Source organism: Podarcis melisellensis (genome assembly GCF_964234715.1).
Source record: "Podarcis melisellensis genome assembly, chromosome: 2".
In the NCBI taxonomy this organism is placed as follows: Eukaryota; Metazoa; Chordata; class Lepidosauria; order Squamata; family Lacertidae; genus Podarcis; species Podarcis melisellensis.
In genome coordinates, this window is record NC_138529.1 from 119784236 (window position 1) to 119805546 (window position 21311).

At 45.0% G+C, this 21311-nt stretch overlaps 2 protein-coding genes across 2 annotated transcripts in view; both read right to left on the reverse strand.

Annotated features, from left to right (window-relative positions):
* Window positions 1-21311, reverse strand: part of LOC309364557 (uncharacterized protein) — a 57103-nt gene that overhangs the window by 23556 nt on the left and 12236 nt on the right. The window lies entirely within an intron of this gene.
* Window positions 1-21311, reverse strand: part of LOC309363252 (vomeronasal type-2 receptor 26-like) — a gene marked incomplete at its 3' end in the record, with an annotated part of 58202 nt that overhangs the window by 13294 nt on the left and 23597 nt on the right. The window contains exons 8-13 of the mRNA XM_081899356.1: window positions 15565-15691; window positions 9000-9247; window positions 6174-6965; window positions 4198-4425; window positions 3849-3975; window positions 1237-1646 (exon numbers count right to left, since the gene is read on the reverse strand). Of these exons, the coding sequence (XP_081755482.1) occupies window positions 1237-1646; window positions 3849-3975; window positions 4198-4425; window positions 6174-6965; window positions 9000-9247; window positions 15565-15691 (1932 nt within the window). The remainder of the gene's footprint in view (window positions 1-1236; window positions 1647-3848; window positions 3976-4197; window positions 4426-6173; window positions 6966-8999; window positions 9248-15564; window positions 15692-21311) is intronic.

Genomic DNA, 21311 nt, shown 5'->3' on the forward strand with positions numbered 1-21311 from the left:
TCCATCTCGGTTTCGGTTAGGTAATCTTATAATCTTTCTGCAGTTGTGTTGTATTAACTCTATACATCGCAGGTATTAGATTCCGTCCACTGTGATTTTAGTAATTCCCAAATTAACTTCAATATAACTTAAAAATTTATTCCAATCGTTCTTTAGCCTTACATTTTTTTGATGCCTAATTCTTTGTGTCATTCTCGCTAGCTCTATATACTCAAATAGTTTCATTTGCCATTCTCTGACGGTGGGGGTGTTAGAGGTTTTCCAGTTTTGCGCTAATAAAATCCTGGCCGCCACCGTTGCGTATTGAAAGAATGTTTGGTCTTCATTTTTGATCTCCTCTCCAATCATACCTAAGAGGAAAGCTTCGGTTTTTGGGGGGAAAGTGTATTTCAGTATTTTCTTTAACTCATCATAAATTTGTATGTTGCCAATCTTTCAATGTTGGTACTTCTTCTGATTTCCATTTTTTTGCATGATTCAGTACACCAAGCCTGCAAAAACTAGTATTTCTAATTGTGCTTTCGGAAGGCAGCTACACATTAGAGGAAATATGGAACTGTGGGAGTCAGGCTATGATAAAGCATTATGTAAAAAGCATCGAAGCAAAGTCATTCGTGATTTATGTGAAAGGAAGAGATTTAAATCTAAGAAGCTACCTTACTAAAGCAAATATATGGGTTTCATTACTGGTGTGCTGGGCATCTCTTGCCAAAATTGAAAATAATAGTACAACGTTCAGGTACCATTTTTTGTTTTTGTTGTCAGGTGCTCCTTTCTATTCAGATCAGGCCTCAGTACAATAATGTAGCATTTGGGGATGAAAATGCAGCCCAGAAGCCCAGCACTGGAGGCCAAGATGGAGAAGACCTGCACGGCTACCATGAATTTCCCCTTGGTGCTCAGGTAGGTGGGCACAAAGGACACCCAAACACTGCAAAAGACCAGCATGCTGAAGGTGATCAGCTTGGCCTCATTGAAGGCCCCAGGCAGCTTCCTGGCTAGGAAAGCCACCGCGAAGCAAATAGCAGCCAGGAAGCCCATGTAGCCCAGGGCACCATAGAACATGGCCACAGACCCTTCATTGCATTGCAGGATAATCTCTGCAGGCTGGGAGTGCATGTCAGACTCTGGGAATGGGGGAGAGATGCCCAGCCAGATGGTACAGATGAGAACTTGGACACCGGAACAGGAAATGACAACAGTGTTGGCCAGACTCTTCCCCAGCCATCTCCTCACCCTGTTCCCTGGCTTCGTGGCCAGGAAGGCCAGCACCACCATGATGGTTTTTGCCAACACAGAAGAGACTGCAGCCGAGAAGATGATGCTGAAGGCTGTTTGTCGGAGAAGACAGGTTGCTCTTCTTGGCCGGCCGATGAAGAGGAAGGAGGACAAAAAGGAAAGCAGGAGAGAGATGAGGAGGGTGAAGGAGAGGTCCCGGTTGTTGGCTTTGACTACGGGTGTTTCTTTGTATTTAATGAAGGTTCCTAAGATGATGCCTGTTGAGAATGACAAGAAGAGGGAAAAAGAAGCCAAGAGGATCCCCAAATAGTCTTCATAGGATAGGAAACTGGTAGCCTTGGGGACACATTTTTCTTGGTCCTTGTTTGGGTGATGATCTCCTGGGCATTTTGAGCAGTGGTCTGCATCTGAAAGGAAGAGGAGATGCTTTGGTAGCTAACATAAAGCTTGTAATTATGGGTGCTAGTTTGGATTTTTTTATATGGTTTATTTTCATGGATCAGCACAGCTGACAAAAGTTTAATTTTGCATCCCTCATGAGCTATATTTAACCTCAACACATCTCCCACCCCATATGTGATCTGATGAAATAGGTAAAATCCTGAACCTAACAGCTATAGAAGCTCTGATCCTTGTATTTGTTAGGAAGAGCTGGTTATCAGCCCCTGTAAGCAGGAATCAGACTTCAGATAGCCAATGAAGGTCATTTATAAGACAAGTTTACGATTTAAGAACTTCCTATATTCTTAAATTAGAACACTGGTGTTCTATGAACCAACCATAAACCGTAGGTGAGCTGATAGCAGATACCTAGAATTCCTTGGGAGTTTGCACTGTGTCATTCCTTAATTTATTTTTATTTGTTTGTTTATTTATTTATTTATTGAATTTACAACCCACATTTCTCTCCACAACAACCCTGTGATGTAGGGTTAGGCTAAGAGGCAATGTTGGCCCAAGGTCACCCAATGAGTTTCATGGTTGAGTGGGGATTTGAACCCCGGTCTCTCCCAGTTCCTAGTCCAATACTCTAACCACAACAACCAGCTTCCATTCCCAAAGATATCTGTGCACTGTGAGTGCAGGGAGCTTCTGCTGCCTGGTGTTCGTTCATCTGATAGGCAAACGGAACATAGCCAGAGGAAAGGCTGCTGTGTGAAGCCCACCATTTGAGAGATGCTGAGTTATGGGGCTTAACATTACAGAAGCCAATGGTGGTCTTGTAGTAAGGTTAAAGCTTACTGGGGAATGATATATAATGAAATGAAAAGGATGTTTAAAACAACCTTTGTTGAAAAAACCCCAGAAGCTTTTCTTTTGGGAATTATAGGGACAGAACTACCTAAACTGTAAAGGTAAAAGGTAAAGGACCCCTGGACAGTTAAGTCCAGTCAAAGGCGACTATGGGGTTGTGGAGCTCATCTTGCTTAACTGTAGTAGTAGTAGTAGTAGTAGTAGTAGTAGTAATAATAATAATAATAATAATAATAATAATAATAATAATAATTTATTTATGCCCCGCCAAACTCTGGGAGGCTTCCAACAGAACACTAAAATACAATAACCTATTAAACATTAAAAGCTTCCCTAAACGGGGCTGCCTTCAGATGTCTTCTAAAAGTCTGGTAGTTGTTTTTCTCTTTGACATCTGTGGGAGGGTGTTCCACAAGTCGGGTGCCACCACCAAGAAGGCCCTCTGCCTGGTTCCCTGTAACTTGGCTTCTCTCAGGGAGGGAACCACCAGAAGGCCCTCGGCGCTGGACCTCAGTGTCCGGGCAGAACGATGGGGTGGAGACGCTCCTTCAGGTATACAGGACCGAGGCCGTTTAGGGCCTTATAGATCAGCACCATCACTTTGAATTGTGCTCAGAAATGTACTGGGAGCCAGCGGAGGTCTTTCAAGACCGGTGTTATATGGTCTTGGCGGCTGCTCCCAGTCACCAGTCTAGCTGCCACATTCTGGATTAGTTGTAGTTTCCGGGTCACCTTCAAAGGTTGCCCCACATAGAGCGCATTGCAGTAGTCCAAGCGAGAAACTGTAAAGAAACTTATTCATGTATGCTACAACAGCAGCCGAGAATGCTACTTGTCCCCAAATGGAAAGAAGCAGAATTCCCAGCAAAGGGTGAATGGAATACAAAAACGTATGGAATATGCAGAAATGGCGAAACTTACTGGAAGAATATGAAATCAAGATAACAAACTTTTTTTTATATAAAAGAATGGAAATGGTTTACTGAATATTTACAGATAAGAACATTGGTAGCATTATTGTAAGAGTCTGCAGTTTCATAAAAGTATATACTTAAAGAAGATGGATAAATGAGCAAATTAAGTTAATTTGGATATGCAGAAGATAATAAAAATAAATTTAAGGAACCGCAGGAAGAGGGGGAAGGAAGTCAGGTTATGAAATGTCAAAATGACTGTTAAATTAGTGAACTGTATACCTGAAAAGTATAATTTTTTTTTAAAAAAAAAATTACAGAAGCCAAGCAAGGGTCCATATTCTGAAAAATGTCTTTAGGGTCTTCATAGTATGTGTCTGAGTGAAGCTTGCCCTGTTTATGTTCTCCCAATGAATTTCCTTTTCTCCTGAGATCACTCACCTTCCAAAATGGAGACTGTCCCTTCTGCACGCGGAACACAAGCATAGCAGCAAACCGTCTGTCCTTCTTGAGACACCTTGAGGTAACCAGGGCGACAGCTGCTGGTACATCTGGAGTGAGGAACGGTCTAGCCATGCAGAGAAGGTGCATCAAGAAAAAGTGTTAGGGGTCTGGGAGTGAATTGGGTCCCCAGGAAGATAATTGTCCCCCACCCCACACCTGCATACTGTTTGAGCTTCAGCTTTCAGGTGTTTGGTGTGAACCTGCCCCTCCTTCCAAAGCAAATGGATTTAATAATAATAATAATAATAATAATAATAATAATGACACAGATGATAATATGCTCTACCTCATTAAACCACAAGGGCCACACAATGGCTTCTGGGTTAATGGTGAATTTTAAATCAGAGGATGCCTGTTCCTCTACGCTCCCGACTTTCACTCTGCCGTGAGACCCATTGGGAAACACCACCCAGTTCACAATGTCATAGTCGGCTGCCAGCTCCCCATTCTCTTCTGAATACAATCCACCCTTGGTGGTGTTAAACCACTGGGCTTTTCTTAAGTAGGGGTGAAGCTGGAATGATAAAGAAAATATGGAGGAAGAAGAAGAGGAGGAGGAGGAAGAGTTTGGATTTGATATCTTACTTTATCACTACCCTAAGGAGTCTCAAAGCGGCTAACGTTCTCCTTTCTCTTCCTCCCCCACAACAAACACCTGTGAGGTGAGTGGGGCTGAGAGACTTCAGAGAAGTGGGACTAGCCCAAGGTCACCCAGCAGCTGCATGTGGAGGAGCGGAGACACGAACCCGATTCACCAGATTACGTGTCTACTGCTCTTAACCACTACACCACACTGGCTCTCACCACACGGGAGGCTCATTGAATATCCCAGCTCATTTTGCAGTCTAATCGCCTGTGAATTGGGCCACTGCACTTCTGGACTCAAAGGTGCTTAGATTTGCAGAACTGTCACACTGTGGTTTCATGTGGGAGCCTTTCCTTTGGACCTCCCTGATATTGGGTGGGTGTGTTTGCTGTATTCCCTTTTTTCTAGTTAGTAAGCAGTATATAAATTTTGTAGATTAATAAATATCTTATTAGAGAGAAGATATGTGAGAATTATGTGTAGATCCAACTTTCCGTCAATGTGGAAAGCCTACAGCGTGGGACCCAGGAGAGTCAGAGCAGATCTCTTAGGACACAAGGGAAGACAACTGAACAGGTAGATGAGTGTCTTTTGGTGTCACCAAAGCAAGCTAAATGGTTGACCTGCAGCAGGAGACGTACAAACTGAATTTGCCTCAGCAATGAGCAAACATTTTGCTAGGGCTGCCATATCTCCAGGTTTTCCCTGACACGTCTGGGAATCACGCAGAAAAATGGTGGATTTTTTCTGAATCAGCAAAATGTCTGGGAAAACCTGGACATATGGCAAGTTTTTTAAAAAAATTCTGAAAAAAATCAAAGGGAACCCCCAAAATGAGCAGCACATGTGAAAAGGATCTAGGAGTCTTGGTTGACCACAAACTTGACATGAGCCAACAGTGTGACGCGGCAGCTAAAAAAGCCAATGCAATTCTGGGCTGCATCAATAGGAGTATAGCATCTAGATCAAGGGAAGTAATAGTGTCACTGTATTCTGCTCTGGTCAGACCTCACCTGGAGTACTGTGTCCAGTTCTGGGCACCACAGTTCAAGAAGGACACTGACAAACTGGAACGTGTACACAGGAGGGCAACCAAAATGGTCAAAGGCCTGGAAACGATGCCTTATGAGGAACGGCTAAGGGAGCTGGGCATGTTTAGTCTGGAGAAGAGGAGGTTGAGGGGTGATATGATAGCCATGTTCAAATATATAAAAGGATGTCACATAGAGGGGGGGGGGAAGGTTGTTTTCTGCTGCTCCAGAGAAGCGGACACGGAGCAATGGTTCCAAACTACAAGAAAGAAGATTCCACCTAAACATTAGGAAGAACTTCCTGACAGTAAGAGCTGTTTGACAGTGGAATTTGCTGCCAAGGAGTGTGGTGGAGTCTCCTTCTTTGGAGGTCTTTAAGCAGAGGCTTGACAACCATATGTCAGGAGTGCTCTGATGGTGTTTCCGGCTTGGCAGGGGGTTGGACTCGATGGCCCTTGTGGTCTCTTCCCACTCTATGATTCTATGATTCTATGATTTTTTTGGGGGGGGTGGGGGAAATGTTCCTTCAAAAAGCCCAACTACTCTGTCCTGATTTTCACCTCTGGGAACATAGCAACCCTACATTTTGCATATGGGGCAACAGATTGCAATTTGCGGTGCTGTTGCAAAAGGAAAGGGGAATACCTGCCATGGCTGCAGCTTTTGAAGTCCCAAACTGTTTGTCCTACCCGCCATCAACATCTGTTTGGATCTGGAGGAATATGCCGAGTTTAAGGCAAGTGCCACAGCCTGGACACCGTTGTAAGTAATGTAATTGTCTTGAGACACAACTCTTTCGATCTCCTCTTGGGGGAGAACCTTCAGTTTCTCCTTCTCTGTGCATCTTGTCCAAACTTCAGTTGTCAGCACATCCTCTGAACATGAACAATGGAAAGAATTCTCCCAAAACTCGTTTGTTTCACTGGACCATGCCTCATAGAAGTCATGCTTTGCCCCTTTTCTGGCCTTCCTTACTAAGGACAAAGAACCATGGATTTGCATGAAGGAATCGGTATCATAAGATAAAATGATGTTCGTGTTCCTAAAAACTGTAGTGATCCAAACTTTCCTCCTAGCTAGCTTCCGTTGCAACACAATGATTGGGCCAAATTCATAATCAGAGCCCCCACAATAAACAAACACACTGACTTGTTGCCACATGGCAGGTAGCTCACGCCATAAGTATTTTTTCTCTAGAGTCTTTTGTAGTATTCTTTCCACAAAGGCAACACAAATCCCACTGCGGATTATCGGAGGTGTGAATGCATTCACGAAGCTTTCTCCAGCGTCATTGTCTGGAGCAAATATTCCGATCCACGTCCATCCAAAATGCAGGAGCAGCTTGATAATCCCCAGGTACTGGGTTACTTCCTTTGGGACCATCCGGTAGACAAAAGGGAACTGGATTTGATCATGAAGAGCAAAGCCATGACATATCTGGTTAGGTAAGGAAGTGAAAGTTTGTTTTCAGGGGAATTGTGGCACTTTTGTTAACCTGGAAGTATTAAGAGCCAGTGATATGTACTGAAGTTTCTCACCCTGGGCCAGCAGGGGGATACGGTAGGTAGTTATGCAAATGAAGGATCGAAAGTGACGTTCAGTGATTGGCTCAGTGATTTTGCTCAGTGATTCAGCTCAGTTCAGAGGATGGCCGCATCTGGCTGTGCTCTGATGTCCATCGATCCCACCTTCGTCGCCAGTGTTAAGTTGTGGGCAAACATATCAGACGACACAGCGATTCTTCCAAAGCAGCTCTTTATTTGTAAGCTGGAACAGAACTGAACTGAGGAGCTCAGTCAGCCTGCTTATATAGAGCTCCACTAGAATGCAACAGTAACCATTTTCTGTAACTAGCCAATCACTGAACGTCACTTTTGATCCTTCATTTGCATACAAACTATCCAATCACTGAACGGCACTTTCGATCCTTCATTTGCATAACTATCTACCGTATCCCCCTGCTGGCCCAGGGTGAGAACTTCAGTACATAACAGCCAGGAAGAAGCTCAAAAAGATTGATCTTTGTCAAGTCCTTGTCAATATGAGGGAGGGTGGAGAAAATTTCCAGAAGTGGAATGAGCACCAAATTGACCCATAGTTTGCTTGTTTATGTGAAGTGGTCTCGCTTACAGCAAGTTTCTGTGGATCAGCCTATGATCTTAACAGCCTGCTAACTGGGCACTGCTAAAATGTGCATTCGCTCAGCTGTAGGTATTTCTACTAGGTCTTCCTGTGTGATGGATGTGCTTGAATGAAGGTAAAAGACTGAACAGAATGAGGCCACATCAGGAGTCCTGTGTCCAGTTCTGGATTTTTCGCTGTGTCCAGAAATTGTCACCTTATGGAGCTGTGATACCACCATGTTTCATCTGAGCAATCTTTGCTTTATAACAGACGAATGCTCCACGAAACCATCTTTTCTGCAATGGACTCAGCACATGTGCTGAAAACCAAGGCTCTGCTCAAGCATGTAAAATTAAACTGCTTTTTGATGTCTTGGATCGTGTGTCCTGCCCTTCCCTACCCCCTACCCTGAAACTCAAAGTCTTTTTACTAAATAAAGGTACAGGTACCCCTGCCCGTAAGGGTCAGTCTTGACAGACTCTAGGGTTGTGCGCTCATCTCACTCTAGAGGCTGGGAGCCAGCGCTGTCCGGAGACACTTCCGGGTCACGTGGCCCGTGTGACGAAGCTGCTCTGGCGAACCAGCACCAGAGCAGCACACGGAAATGCCGTTTACCTTCCCGCTATAAAGCGGTACCTATTTATCTACTTGCACTTAAGGGTGCTTTCGAACTGCTAGGTGGGCAGGAGCTGGGACCGAACGACGGGAGCTCACCCCACCGCGGGGATTTGAACCGCCGATCATGCGATCGGCAAGTCCTAGGTGCTGAGGTTTTACCCACAGCGCCACCCGTGTCCCTTTTACTAAATAAACTTCCTTTATATAAAATTACAATAGACTTCATTCTTTTCAGAGAGGCATTTCTCTAGCATTTCTCCCCAGCATCCTTTAACTTGTGCTGGATTGTCCCTTGCAATCAATGAAGTATTGTTGTTCCATATCCTCTGGGCTTTAGGAAAGTAAAACTGAATCCCCTTCTTACTAATTTTAGAGTAGTCCTGGAGAAAAGAAGTAGAATCCAGCCCCTCCCCAGCAAAAGCAACCTAGGTCAGGCATAGGCAAACATGGCCCTCCAGATGTTTTGAGACTACAATTCCCATCATCCCTGACCACTGGTCCTGTTAGCTAGGGATGATGGGAGTTGTAGTCCCAAAACATCTGGAGGGCCGAGTTTGCCTATGCCTGACCTAGGGTGTCCCAAGACAGATTTAGCCTTTAAAAAAACATTTTCTGGGAAACTTTTCAAAGAGTTGGAAGGGAGCTCAAAGATCATCTGTTCTAATCCTCTTCGAATGTATATAATCTACGACTGTAGCATCCTTCACAACTGGCGATCCTAGTTCTTACCTGTGGGATTTTGTAGATGTCTGACATGCTTGCAATCTGGATGAAGATGTCTGATTCAGCCCCTTCAATAACGGCCAAGAGGTTCTTCTGTTGTCCACAGTTATAGTTTGGAATATTCTTTACCCCTCCAGAATGGCCATCAAGGATGGCATCAGAAGTAAGTCTGCCATCATAGAAGCTGTCAAAGAGGTTGTACCCCAGGGTGATGTTGGGTAAAACTGTGGGATCTTGATTGATCTCCTGAACAGCTAGCAAGAAGGACAGGATATGCCAATATCTCGTAGAACCGAACCTGCAAACAAAGAAACCAATAGTACTCATAGACTGCCGTTCTCCTTTCAGTGAACACAAAATAACACATTATTGCCTTTATCAATTTAAAGGCCTTTACACAAATCTTAAAATAGCTCATCCCCAAATATTGGTCTGTATTGTTTTTATGGGGGGGTGGTTGCAAGTTGGATATTACTTTGCCATTTAAGAGAAAATGGAGAGTTTACTGTTTCTGATGGGAAGCCCATTGCCTTCGAAGATCAAAATCAAACACAATTTAAAGAGATGTGAAATGTTAGGAAACTGCTCATCTCGGCTGCTTCCAAGCAGGAAAATACCTAAACACCCAGCAAGCAAATCAGCATGAATATAGATATAATAAATGCTCATTGTTGTCCACCAACAAATTAGAAAGAATCCACACTGAAAGACATAATATAACAGCAAGCTAAGCTTTGTACAGGCAAATGAAGGCGAGCGCTGAGTAACAAGATTGCCTGAAGGAACTACTGGAATCAAAATAAGGACAGAATTTGATCAGATGGACCAGAAAATAGAGGTTGCCCCTAGTACTTGGGGACGGCCAGGGTGCAGAGAGGGCAGCATAAAATCCATCAATACATCGGTACCTACAGAATAAACCTGGTTAAGGGGTGCCGGGAGAAGATGTATGGTTCAACTAAACCACCTTTTGATGAGATGATTCCACTAATGAGATGGTTTCCTGTCCTGTAATAATTTGCAGGCTGATTTGGATAACGAGGCAGGAATACTTGGCAGTACTCTGTCTGTGTTCCATGGACTGCCTGGGGCATTAGCAACAGCAGCAGCAACAGCAGCAGCAGCAGAGATACCATTCTAGCAGTGCCTGTGCCAGTCACCTTCATCGTGGCAGCAATGATGTTAAGAACACAGCTGGATTCCTCCCATGGATTCATATCTAGAGCCCAAAGGCACAGTCCCTGCTTTCCCTCAGTCTCAGACCAGACTCCCACTGGCACAGGACTTAGTCTTTTCCCCCAAGAAATTTGTTGGAGGAATTGAACATGGAGGAAGGGGGTAGGCCAAGCAAGCCAGTTGCTAATGCCAGCTTATTAGTCGGTGAGGGAGTCTTGTGAAATGACTCAAAGTCTGGGTTATGTCATGGAATTGCTGGAGCAATAGAAATACTTTGCACTTGTATATATCTGTATCTGCAAACACCACAAGCTGTATGTATATATCAGTGTCTGCAACTGCATTGCTGAAGCCTGATCTTCTGCAGCAGTAAACAATTGGGGACCTACAGCTGCTTCTGTGTGGTGAATGGAGCTGGGAGCAACTTCCACAGCATGGGCACCTCACCCTTAGAATCACAACAGTATTTATGTCACAGTTCTTCTTTCTGGCTTGCTGCAGGAAGTTGCCACATGTTGTTCTGGATTCAGATGTTTGTATTATTGGTCTCAGGGGAAATCCCCAGAGCTTTGGTGTGTGAGGGGAAGAATACACCATTGTGATTTTCGTAATTATACAGGGGAAGAAGGTCCACCTCTGCAACCTGCCAGTCTCTCTCCATGGCTCAAGGAAGAGGGGCAGAGCTGGAGGAAAAAACATGTTTGTGAGATATCACTGATGGGGCTCCATAGCTGGAGATGGGCCAGCCAGTGAGCAGCTGAACTTGGCACACTTTGTATTGAAGAAATCATTTCATAGAGGCAGGACCCAAATGTTCATTGGGTGCATGGGGGTGGGGCAAGGCTCCCGTGGGGTGGGGCAGGGCACACCAGAATCCCAGTGCCCAAGCCCTCTCCTGCTCTGGCACCCTGCAGGCCTGCATTGGTTTTTCGAGCTGTGAAGAGCCTGCAGGGAGACTGTTTGCTGCCTCGCCCTCAACTGCAGAGAGGCTCAGGGGGTGGCAGATGCATGCCTCACACGGCCCTTTTGGGCATTGTGGAGGCTGCAGGTGCCTGAGCCACCGCGTCACTCCCAGGAAAGACGCTTAGCTCGGGCACAAGAAGTGCTGTCCCCTGCCGTGTGGTGCCCAGTGGCCCCCGCCCCTCCTAGCTACAGCTCTGCCCATTCTTTTAGGCTCCATTTGAACTACCACATACCTGCATTGTGCGGTGTGCCCATCCCTCTTCCCTCCCCAGGCAAGCAGTAATGCCTCCCTTCTTCTGAGGTCCAGCGCTGAGGGCCTTCTGGCGGTTCCCTCGCTGCGAGAAGTGAGGTTGCACAGAACCAGGCAGAGAGCCTTCTCGATAGTGGCACCTGCCCTGTGGAACGCCCTCCCATCAGATGTCAAGGCAGTAAACAACTATTTTACTTTTAAAAGACAACTGAAGGCGGCCCTGTTTAGGGAAGTTTTTAATGTCTGATGCTGTATTGTTTTTAATATTCGGTTGGAAGCCACTCAGAGTGGCTGGGGAAACCCAGCCAGATGGGCGGGGTATAAATTATTATTATTATTATTATTATTATTATTATTATTATTATTATTATTTTATTTGCATAAGAAGGGAGATTTCACTGTCCTATTGGTCAGAGTAAATCCACCATTTTTATCTTGATTCAGTCACAAACCATGGATGTTCTGCAGGATATTATCCTGAATATTTTGCAAGTCTGAGGTTGCCTCCTGCTGAATCAGAATATTGCTCCGACTCAACCAGTATTCTTTATCCTAATAGGAAAAGAAAATGAACTGGTCCCTCAAAGCCATAGAACGCACAATCTCTATAGTTTTTTTTGGATTTGATATCCTGATTTATCACTATCCTAAGGAGTCTCAAAGCGGCTAACAATCTCCTTTCCCTTCCTCCCCCACAACAAACACTCTGTGAGGTGAATGGGGCTGAGAGACTTCAAAGAAGTGTGACTGGCCCAAGGTCACCCAGCAGCTGCATGTGCAGGAGCAAGGAAGCGAACCCGGTTCACCAGATTACGAGTCCACTGCTCTTAACCAACAGATGCAGCGTTAATTGCTGCTTTGTTGTGCATTTTAAGAAAAATTAATGTTATGGCCAAATATTAGTAGATCTGCCCCATCTGAATGTATGCCCCCCCCCCGACAATCAGTAGATCAGCATATATTGCAGTGAATCTGTTGAGATTTTAGTAGGTCCGAGAACAATGAAATAGGTTCAGGGTTTACCCTACCAAAGAGGGTCTAGGCTATGCCAGTTCTTCAAGCCAATGAAAACAGTAGTGTGTGGAAAGAGCACAGGTTTATTCAAGCTGCAACTCAAATTGGCCGAGTGGAATTTCTCCAAAGAGTGAGCAAAAAGCATGCATACCTTTCAAGGCACTTTCACAGCATTATTTACATGATTACTTCATGCACGATCCTTTCTACAGGGCTGCCTTCAGATGTCTTCTAAAAGTTGTATAGTTATTTATCTCCTTGACATCTGGTGGGAGGGCGTTCCGCAGGATGGGTGCCACTACTGAGAAGGCATGTGGTATGGAAAAAGAAGAGGGAACCTGAAAATCTTTCAGGAAGCAGGAGGTTCTGCATCTTTTTGAGAATTTTGTTTGCCTCCAATGGAAGCCAGGATTCTGGACCCTTTCCTTTCCTTAGAAAATGGTCCCTTTCTTTAGAACTATCAGATGCCATCTTTTGTTTTTGTTGAGAGGTGCTCCTTTGTGTTCAAATCAGGCCTCAGTACAATAATGTAGCACTTTGGGATGAAGATGCAGCCCAGAAGCCCAGCACTGGAGGCCAAGATGGAGAAGACCTGAACGGCTACCATGTATTTCCCCTTGGTGCTCAGGTATGTGGGCACAAAGGACACCCAAACACTGCAGAAGACCAGCATGCTGAAGGTGATTAGCTTGGCTTCATTGAAGGCTCCAGGAAGTTTCCTGGCTAGGAAAGCCACTGTGAAGCAGATGGCAGCCAAGAAGCCCATGTAGCCAAGGACAGTGTAAAACATGGCAACAGATCCTTCATTGCATTGCAGGATGATCTCCCCAGCCTGGGAGTGCATGTCAGCCTCTGGGAATGGAGAAGAGATCCCTAGCCAGATGGTGCAGATGACAACTTGGATACTGGAACAGGAAATGACAATGGCGTTGGCAAAGGTCTTCCCCAGCCATCTCCTCACCCTGTTCCCTGGCTTAGTGGCCAGGAAGGCCAGCACCACAGTGATGGTTTTGGCCAAGAGAGAAGACACAGCAACTGAGAAGATGATGCTGAAGGCCGTTTGTCGGAGGAGGCAGGTTGTGTTCATTGGCTGACCAATGAACAGGAATGAAGATGAAAAAGAGAGTACGAGGAAGACGAGGAGGATGTAGGAGAGGTCCTGGTTGTTGGCTTTGACTATCGGAGTCTCCTTGTATTTAATGAAGATTCCTAAAACAAATACTGTGGTTATGGACAGGAATAGGGCAAAGGAAGCCAGGATGAGGCCCAAAGGTTCGGTGTAGGCAAGGAAAGTGGTGATCTTGGGGACACATTGATCTTGGTCCTTGTTTGGATGCTGATCATCTGGACATTTGGTGCAATAGCCTGCATCTGAAAGGAAGAGGAGCGAATTTAGTAGCCATAACATAAATAAGAGAATCAGATTTGTATCTTTAGAGATTAGCAGTGGCGTAGCATGGGGGGTGCAGGGGGGGGCCGGCCGCAACATCTGGGGGTTAGGGGGCGCAAATCCACGGGTTAGGGGGCACAAATTACTTGCCTTGCCCCGGGTGCTGAAAACCCACGCTATGCCACTGGAGATTAGCATGTCCAAATCACATTTAAAGCAGAGGGGGATTAGAATCACAAAAGGTTATACTTGCTGTGGGCAGCATCCCCCAAACTATCTCTCCTGCAGTGTGCATTCCAAGGCAATTAAAAAGAAAACAGCAACAACAACAACAACAACAACAACAACAACATTTATTTATACCCTGTCCACCAATAAAATCACAGTAAAAACATAATAGGGGAAAAAGAGGGGGGGTGAAGGAAAAGGGAAAAAACCCAATTTAAAATACAGGTTAAAATGCAATTTAAAATGCTGCCTCATTTTAAAGTAGCTGAGAAATCAAGACCATAAGGGGAGGGAAACAAAAGCGTCAGTCCGAGTCCAAACCAAAGGCCAGGCGGAACAGCTCTGTCTTGCAGGCCCTGCGGAAAGATGTCAAGTCCCGCAGGGCCCTAGTCTCTTGTGACAGAGTGTTCCACCACGTCGGGGCCACTGCTGAAAAGGCCCTGGCCCTAGTTGAAACCATGTACTGGTAATTCATTGTGGCAGGGGTTCTCACACTTTATCTCCCTAGGACCGATTTAAAATGACTAGAAACTACTAAGGGCAACAGTCATGATTTAGATGCAAACTGTGACATTCTTTCCACGTTGCAGGGAGTTCCATAGTTCAGCTTTTCTCAAACTCAGCATAAGCACTGGTTCTCTAGGCATTGTGATTCAACCTCCCCCTTTTGTGCAGAATATCTTGATCTAATAACTCTAAACGGAGACGCATCCCCCGTTCTCTCCTCTACATGCCTCTTGGTGTTTTTATTAACATCCTACCATTTTCTTCTGCTTTTCTCCTTTCACACTCAATGTGCACTGTAGGGCTTTAGAGTAGATGACCTTTGGGGTCCCTTCCGACCATGTTTCTATTATTCTATGTGTACTCTGCTACCTCCCCCAAGTGACCGTTCTCTCCACCTCTCCTTCACGCATCTTTGATATGCACAGCTTTCCTCTCTACCTTTCTCTTTTTTCTCTTACTGTTTTCCTTGTCAGCCTTTTATTGGATCTCTGCCCTCTTTCGGTTCTCCCTTTTTAAAAAATAATAATTTTTATTGAGATTTAAGATCACCAACCAACACCCACCAAGAAAACATCAAATCTTGTTACATATGTCCTACTTTATGCTCCATAGAGCCATTGACTTCCCTTCCACCAGTTTTCCTATTCCATTCTATAATTCACACTTTCTTTAATTAAACATTACACCATGACACCAACATTTTCAAATTTGTACAGTTCTCACTTATATAAATCATAAATTTACTCCATTCTTTTTGGTACTTTGTCTCCTCCTGATTGCGAATTCTGTGTGTCAATTTAGCCATCTCAGCGTATTCAGCCAACTTTATCTGCCATTCTCCTATCGTCGGCATTCTGTTGCTTCCACTTTTGAGCTATCAAAACTCTAGCTGCTGTTGTTGCATACAGATATAGTCTTTGATCTATCTTCTTAATATCTTCTCCCACCAAACCTAGCAAGAATTCTTCCGGCTTTTTGGGAAAGCTATACTTAAACCTATTTCTGTTCTCCCAAGGAATGCCCTCCCCCCTGGAGTCACCCACCTTCCTGGGTGGAGATGGTTCCTTCTGCACATAGAGCACAAGCATAGCAGCAAATGGGCTCTCCTTCTTGAACCACTTTGGCGTATCCAGGTCGACAGCTTTCGGTACACCTTGAGCGAGGCATTGTCTAACCATAAAGTGAAGGAGCATTGAAGGGAAATTGTTAGGGTATGTAAGTGAGTCATAGGGTTTGGAATGACCCTAATGGATTCCCCTACCTCCCCCTCCCTTCTATGTAAATATTGTTGATGCGCTAGTGCATGGCTTAGAAAGTACTTTGGCGTACATAATTTTGCTGCTCCAGTTATGGCAGAGCAGAGGGCCAAGGAAAGATCATGCGTCTGATACTAAGCTAGGAGAGGAAATAGTTGTAAAGAAAAGGGAATATGTCCCCCCTCTAGGGCCCGGAGGGGGGACTGGGTGGTTTCCAGGAAGGCTGATCGATTGCCAAATGACTGATATACAGTGGTATCTCGGGTTAAGTACTTAATTCGTTCCAGAGGTCTGTTTTTAACTTGAAACTGTTCTTAACCTGAAGCACCACTTTAGCTAATGGGGCCTCCCGCTGCTTCCCCCTGATTTCTGTTCTCATCCTGAAGCAAAGTTCTTAACCTGAGGTACTATTTCTGGGTTAGTGGAGTCTGTAACCTGAAGCGGATGTAACCCGAGGTACCACTGTACTGCAATACAGCGAACAGTCTGCTTAAGAATTATGAAGAACAATTCAATAAGGTGGAAGGTACTGTATTTCCAAATCTTAAAAGGAAGGTTTGGACAACAACTTGGATGGGAAGGATTAACAATTTGGGAGTTGCCACGCCACTAATTTTCAGAGAGTTGGATAACAGCCCGGATTGGAATGGAGCCAGATGAAGCTGCGCTAGTATATAGTAAAGGTACCCCTGCCCGTACGGGCCAGTCGTGTCCGACTCTAGGGTTGTGCGCTCATCTCACTTAAGAGGCCAGGGGCCAGCGCTGTCCGGAGACACTTCCAGGTCACGTGGCCAGCGTGACGAAGCTGCTCTGGCGAGCCGGCACCAGCGCAGCACATGGAGACGCCGTTTACCTTCCTGCTATAAAGCGGTACCTATTTATCTACTTGCACTTAGGGGTGCTTTCGAACTGCTAGGTGGGCAGGAGCTGGGACTGAATGACGGGAGCACACCCCACTGTGGGGATTCGAACCGCCGACCATGCGATCGGCAAGCCCTAGGCACTGAGGTTTTACTCACAGCGCCACCTGCGTCCCTCGTGCTAGTATGTGTGTGTGTATATATATATATATATATATATATATATATATATATATATATATATATATGCAGGTTTTGGTGTCCTCGGGTGTCTTCCCGTGTAAAAGTTGGGGTGTCTAGGCGACGTTTCGACGAGGTCTCACTCGTCATCTTCAGGCTGGTGCTTTCGGCTTCTTGTTACTGGAACAGAGCAGGATCTCAGTGTTTGAGTTCCTATAAATACTGTTGAGGGGGTGTGGTGTATAGCCTCCAATGTTCTGGGCAGAGAGGAAGTTCCCAGGCTAGTGTGCCTTTTCTTCTTTTGTTCCTTAATTACTTGAGGGATATCTTGAGTGATTTCTTGAGTGATATCCTGAGTACCACTTAGGTGGGTCATTAGGTGTGGATTAGTTGCTAAAGTCTTTGTGTCTTGACCTCTTGAACTTTGTGAAGAGTTTTTCTGAGAAGATGGCTGTACTGCACTTAGTTGTGCTCTGGCTTGGCTTCGTGTATAGGGGCGAGCTGTGGTTTTGTGGCCTGTGTCAGCCAGATCTGTGTAGGGATTGCAGGGGGGTGCAGCATCCGGAGGTGCCACCATGGTTTGGCTACTGGATGGTGTGTGTAATTTATCTGTGGAGAGGGTCTGGGTTTGGGTCTGGTGTGGTTGATTGGTGATGGCGTTCTGTGTGCCTCTGGATCTGGTGTCAGTTTTTGTGGGGAGGGCTAATTTCCAGATGTCTGGCAAGCGGGATGTGTCGTCACGCTTGTTCATGTTGTGAGGGTGTTTCTCTATCTCGATGGCTTCCATGATTATTCTCTTGTGGTGATGTTCCATGTTAAAGAGCAATTTGGAATCTGCAAAATTAATTTCGTGTCCTGTTTCTTTCATGTGTTGGAAAAGAGAGGAAGTTTTTTCTTCTTTTTTGACGGCATTCTTGTGTTCTGCGATACGTGCATTTATTCGTCTGTTTGTTTGTCCAATGTACGTGGCTGGGCAGACTTTGCAGGGTATTTCATAGACCCCTTGGTTTTCCAACTGGATTTTATCCTTGGGGTTTCTGAGGATATTGGCTATTTTTTGGTTGGTGCAAAAGGCTGTTTTGATATTGTGTTTATGGAGGATTTTGCTAATTTTATCTGTAGTGCCCTTGATATAAGGAAGGAGGGCCATGCCATTGTTTTCTTCTGTGTCTTGGTTTTTGGGGGGTGTTTCTTTTTGGATTAGCTTCGTAACCCTGTTTTGCTGGTATCCATTGGCAATTAACACATTTGAGAGATTCTGTAACTCAGTTGTCAAGTGGTCTTTGTCAGCCAGGCGTTTGGTTCTGGAGATGAGAGTCTTGGCTACGGAGTTTATTTGTGCAGGGTGGTGGTGTGATTGTGCATGTAAGTAGCGGTTGGTGTGTGTTTTTTTCCGGTAGATAGTGTGTCCTAGGGAGCCATCAGGTTTTTTGTAGATTAGGACGTCAAGGAAGGGAAGTTGGTTGTTGGCTTCTATTTCCATAGTGAATTGTATTTTGGGGTGTAGGCTGTTGAGATGTGTGAGGAAGCTATCCAGTTTTTCCTTCCCGTGTGGCCAAATTACAAAGGTGTCGTCAACATATCTGAGCCAAAGTTTGGGTTTGTGTTCTGACTTGTCTAAAGCATTGGTTTCAAAGTGTTCCATGTACAGGTTTGCGATGACCGGTGAGAGGGGTGATCCCATAGGTGCTCCTTCTATCTGTTTGTATCTTTGTCCATTGTGGATGAAGTACGTGTTGGTTAGGCAGTGGTTGGTCAGGTCCAAGATGTATTTGGGGGGATTGTATTTGTTTTGAATGGCTGTCAAGGCTTCATTAATGGGCACTTGTGTGAAGAGAGATACAACATCGAAGCTCACAAGTAGGTCATTAGGATGTAGGAAAGACAACTTTCCTGAGGAAAGACAACAACATAATCATTCTCCCAGCAGACAAAGGTAATGCCACTGTTGTGATGAACACATCGGACTACCAAGCAAAACTATCAAATCTACTCCAAGATCCTACCTACCAACCTATAAAAACAGATCCCACCACCTATCTGGAAAAAACCACCAAATCCAAAATAAAAGCCTCTCCTATCAGTGAAGAAATCCAGCTAAGAATCATCCCCAGAGAAAAATCATCCAGATGCCCCAAACTCTACGGCCTCCCCAAGATACACAAAGAAGGAACACCACTCAGACCAATAGTCAGCTCCATAGGCTCACCTCTACAAAATCTCGCTAAATTTCTCGCCAAGCAACTTCAGCCCTATGCAGAATCCATCTCTTCACACGTTCCAAACTCCTTCCAGTTCATAGAAACAATAAAGAAGCAAAACCTACATCCTAATGACCTACTTGTGAGCTTCGATGTTGTATCTCTCTTCACACAAGTGCCCATTAATGAAGCCTTGACAGCCATTCAAAACAAATACAATCCCCCCGAATACATCTTGGACCTGACCAACCACTGCCTAACCAACACGTACTTCATCCACAATGGACAAAGATACAAACAGATAGAAGGAGCACCTATGGGATCACCCCTCTCACCGGTCATCGCAAACCTGTACATGGAACACTTTGAAACCAATGCTTTAGACAAGTCAGAACACAAACCCAAACTTTGGCTCAGATATGTTGACGACACCTTTGTAATTTGGCCACACGGGAAGGAAAAACTGGATAGCTTCCTCACACATCTCAACAGCCTACACCCCAAAATACAATTCACTATGGAAATAGAAGCCAACAACCAACTTCCCTTCCTTGACGTCCTAATCTACAAAAAACCTGATGGCTCCCTAGGACACACTATCTACCGGAAAAAAACACACACCAACCGCTACTTACATGCACAATCACACCACCACCCTGCACAAATAAACTCCGTAGCCAAGACTCTCATCTCCAGAACCAAACGCCTGGCTGACAAAGACCACTTGACAACTGAGTTACAGAATCTCTCAAATGTGTTAATTGCCAATGGATACCAGCAAAACAGGGTTACGAAGCTAATCCAAAAAGAAACACCCCCCAAAAACCAAGACACAGAAGAAAACAATGGCATGGCCCTCCTTCCTTATATCAAGGGCACTACAGATAAAATTAGCAAAATCCTCCATAAACACAATATCAAAACAGCCTTTTGCACCAACCAAAAAATAGCCAATATCCTCAGAAACCCCAAGGATAAAATCCAGTTGGAAAACCAAGGGGTCTATGAAATACCCTGCAAAGTCTGCCCAGCCACGTACATTGGACAAACAAACAGACGAATAAATGCACGTATCGCAGAACACAAGAATGCCGTCAAAAAAGAAGAAAAAACTTCCTCTCTTTTCCAACACATGAAAGAAACAGGACACGAAATTAATTTTGCAGATTCCAAATTGCTCTTTAACATGGAACATCACCACAAGAGAATAATCATGGAAGCCATCGAGATAGAGAAACACCCTCACAACATGAACAAGCGTGACGACACATCCCGCTTGCCAGACATCTGGAAATTAGCCCTCCCCACAAAAACTGACACCAGATCCAGAGGCACACAGAACGCCATCACCAATCAACCACACCAGACCCAAACCCAGACCCTCTCCACAGATAAATTACACACACCATCCAGTAGCCAAACCATGGTGGCACCTCCGGATGCTGCACCCCCCTGCAATCCCTACACAGATCTGGCTGACACAGGCCACAAAACCACAGCTCGCCCCTATACACGAAGCCAAGCCAGAGCACAACTAAGTGCAGTACAGCCATCTTCTCAGAAAAACTCTTCACAAAGTTCAAGAGGTCAAGACACAAAGACTTTAGCAACTAATCCACACCTAATGACCCACCTAAGTGGTACTCAGGATATCACTCAAGAAATCACTCAAGATATCCCTCAAGTAATTAAGGAACAAAAGAAGAAAAGGCACACTAGCCTGGGAACTTCCTCTCTGCCCAGAACATTGGAGGCTATACACCACACCCCCTCAACAGTATTTATAGGAACTCAAACACTGAGATCCTGCTCTGTTCCAGTAACAAGAAGCCGAAAGCACCAGCCTGAAGATGACGAGTGAGACCTCGTCGAAACGTCGCCTAGACACCCCAACTTTTACACGGGAAGACACCCGAGGACACCAAAACCTGCATTCCTGTACCCGTGAAAATCTACGAAAGCATATATATATATATATATATATGCAGGTTTTGGTGTCCTCGGGTGTCTTCCCGTGTAAAAGTTGGGGTGTCTAGGCGACGTTTCGACGAGGTCTCACTCGTCATCTTCAGGCTGGTGCTTTCGGCTTCTTGTTACTGGAACAGAGCAGGATCTCAGTGTTTGAGTTCCTATAAATACTGTTGAGGGGGTGTGGTGTATAGCCTCCAATGTTCTGGGCAGAGAGGAAGTTCCCAGGCTAGTGTGCCTTTTCTTCTTTTGTTCCTTAATTACTTGAGGGATATCTTGAGTGATTTCTTGAGTGATATCCTGAGTACCACTTAGGTGGGTCATT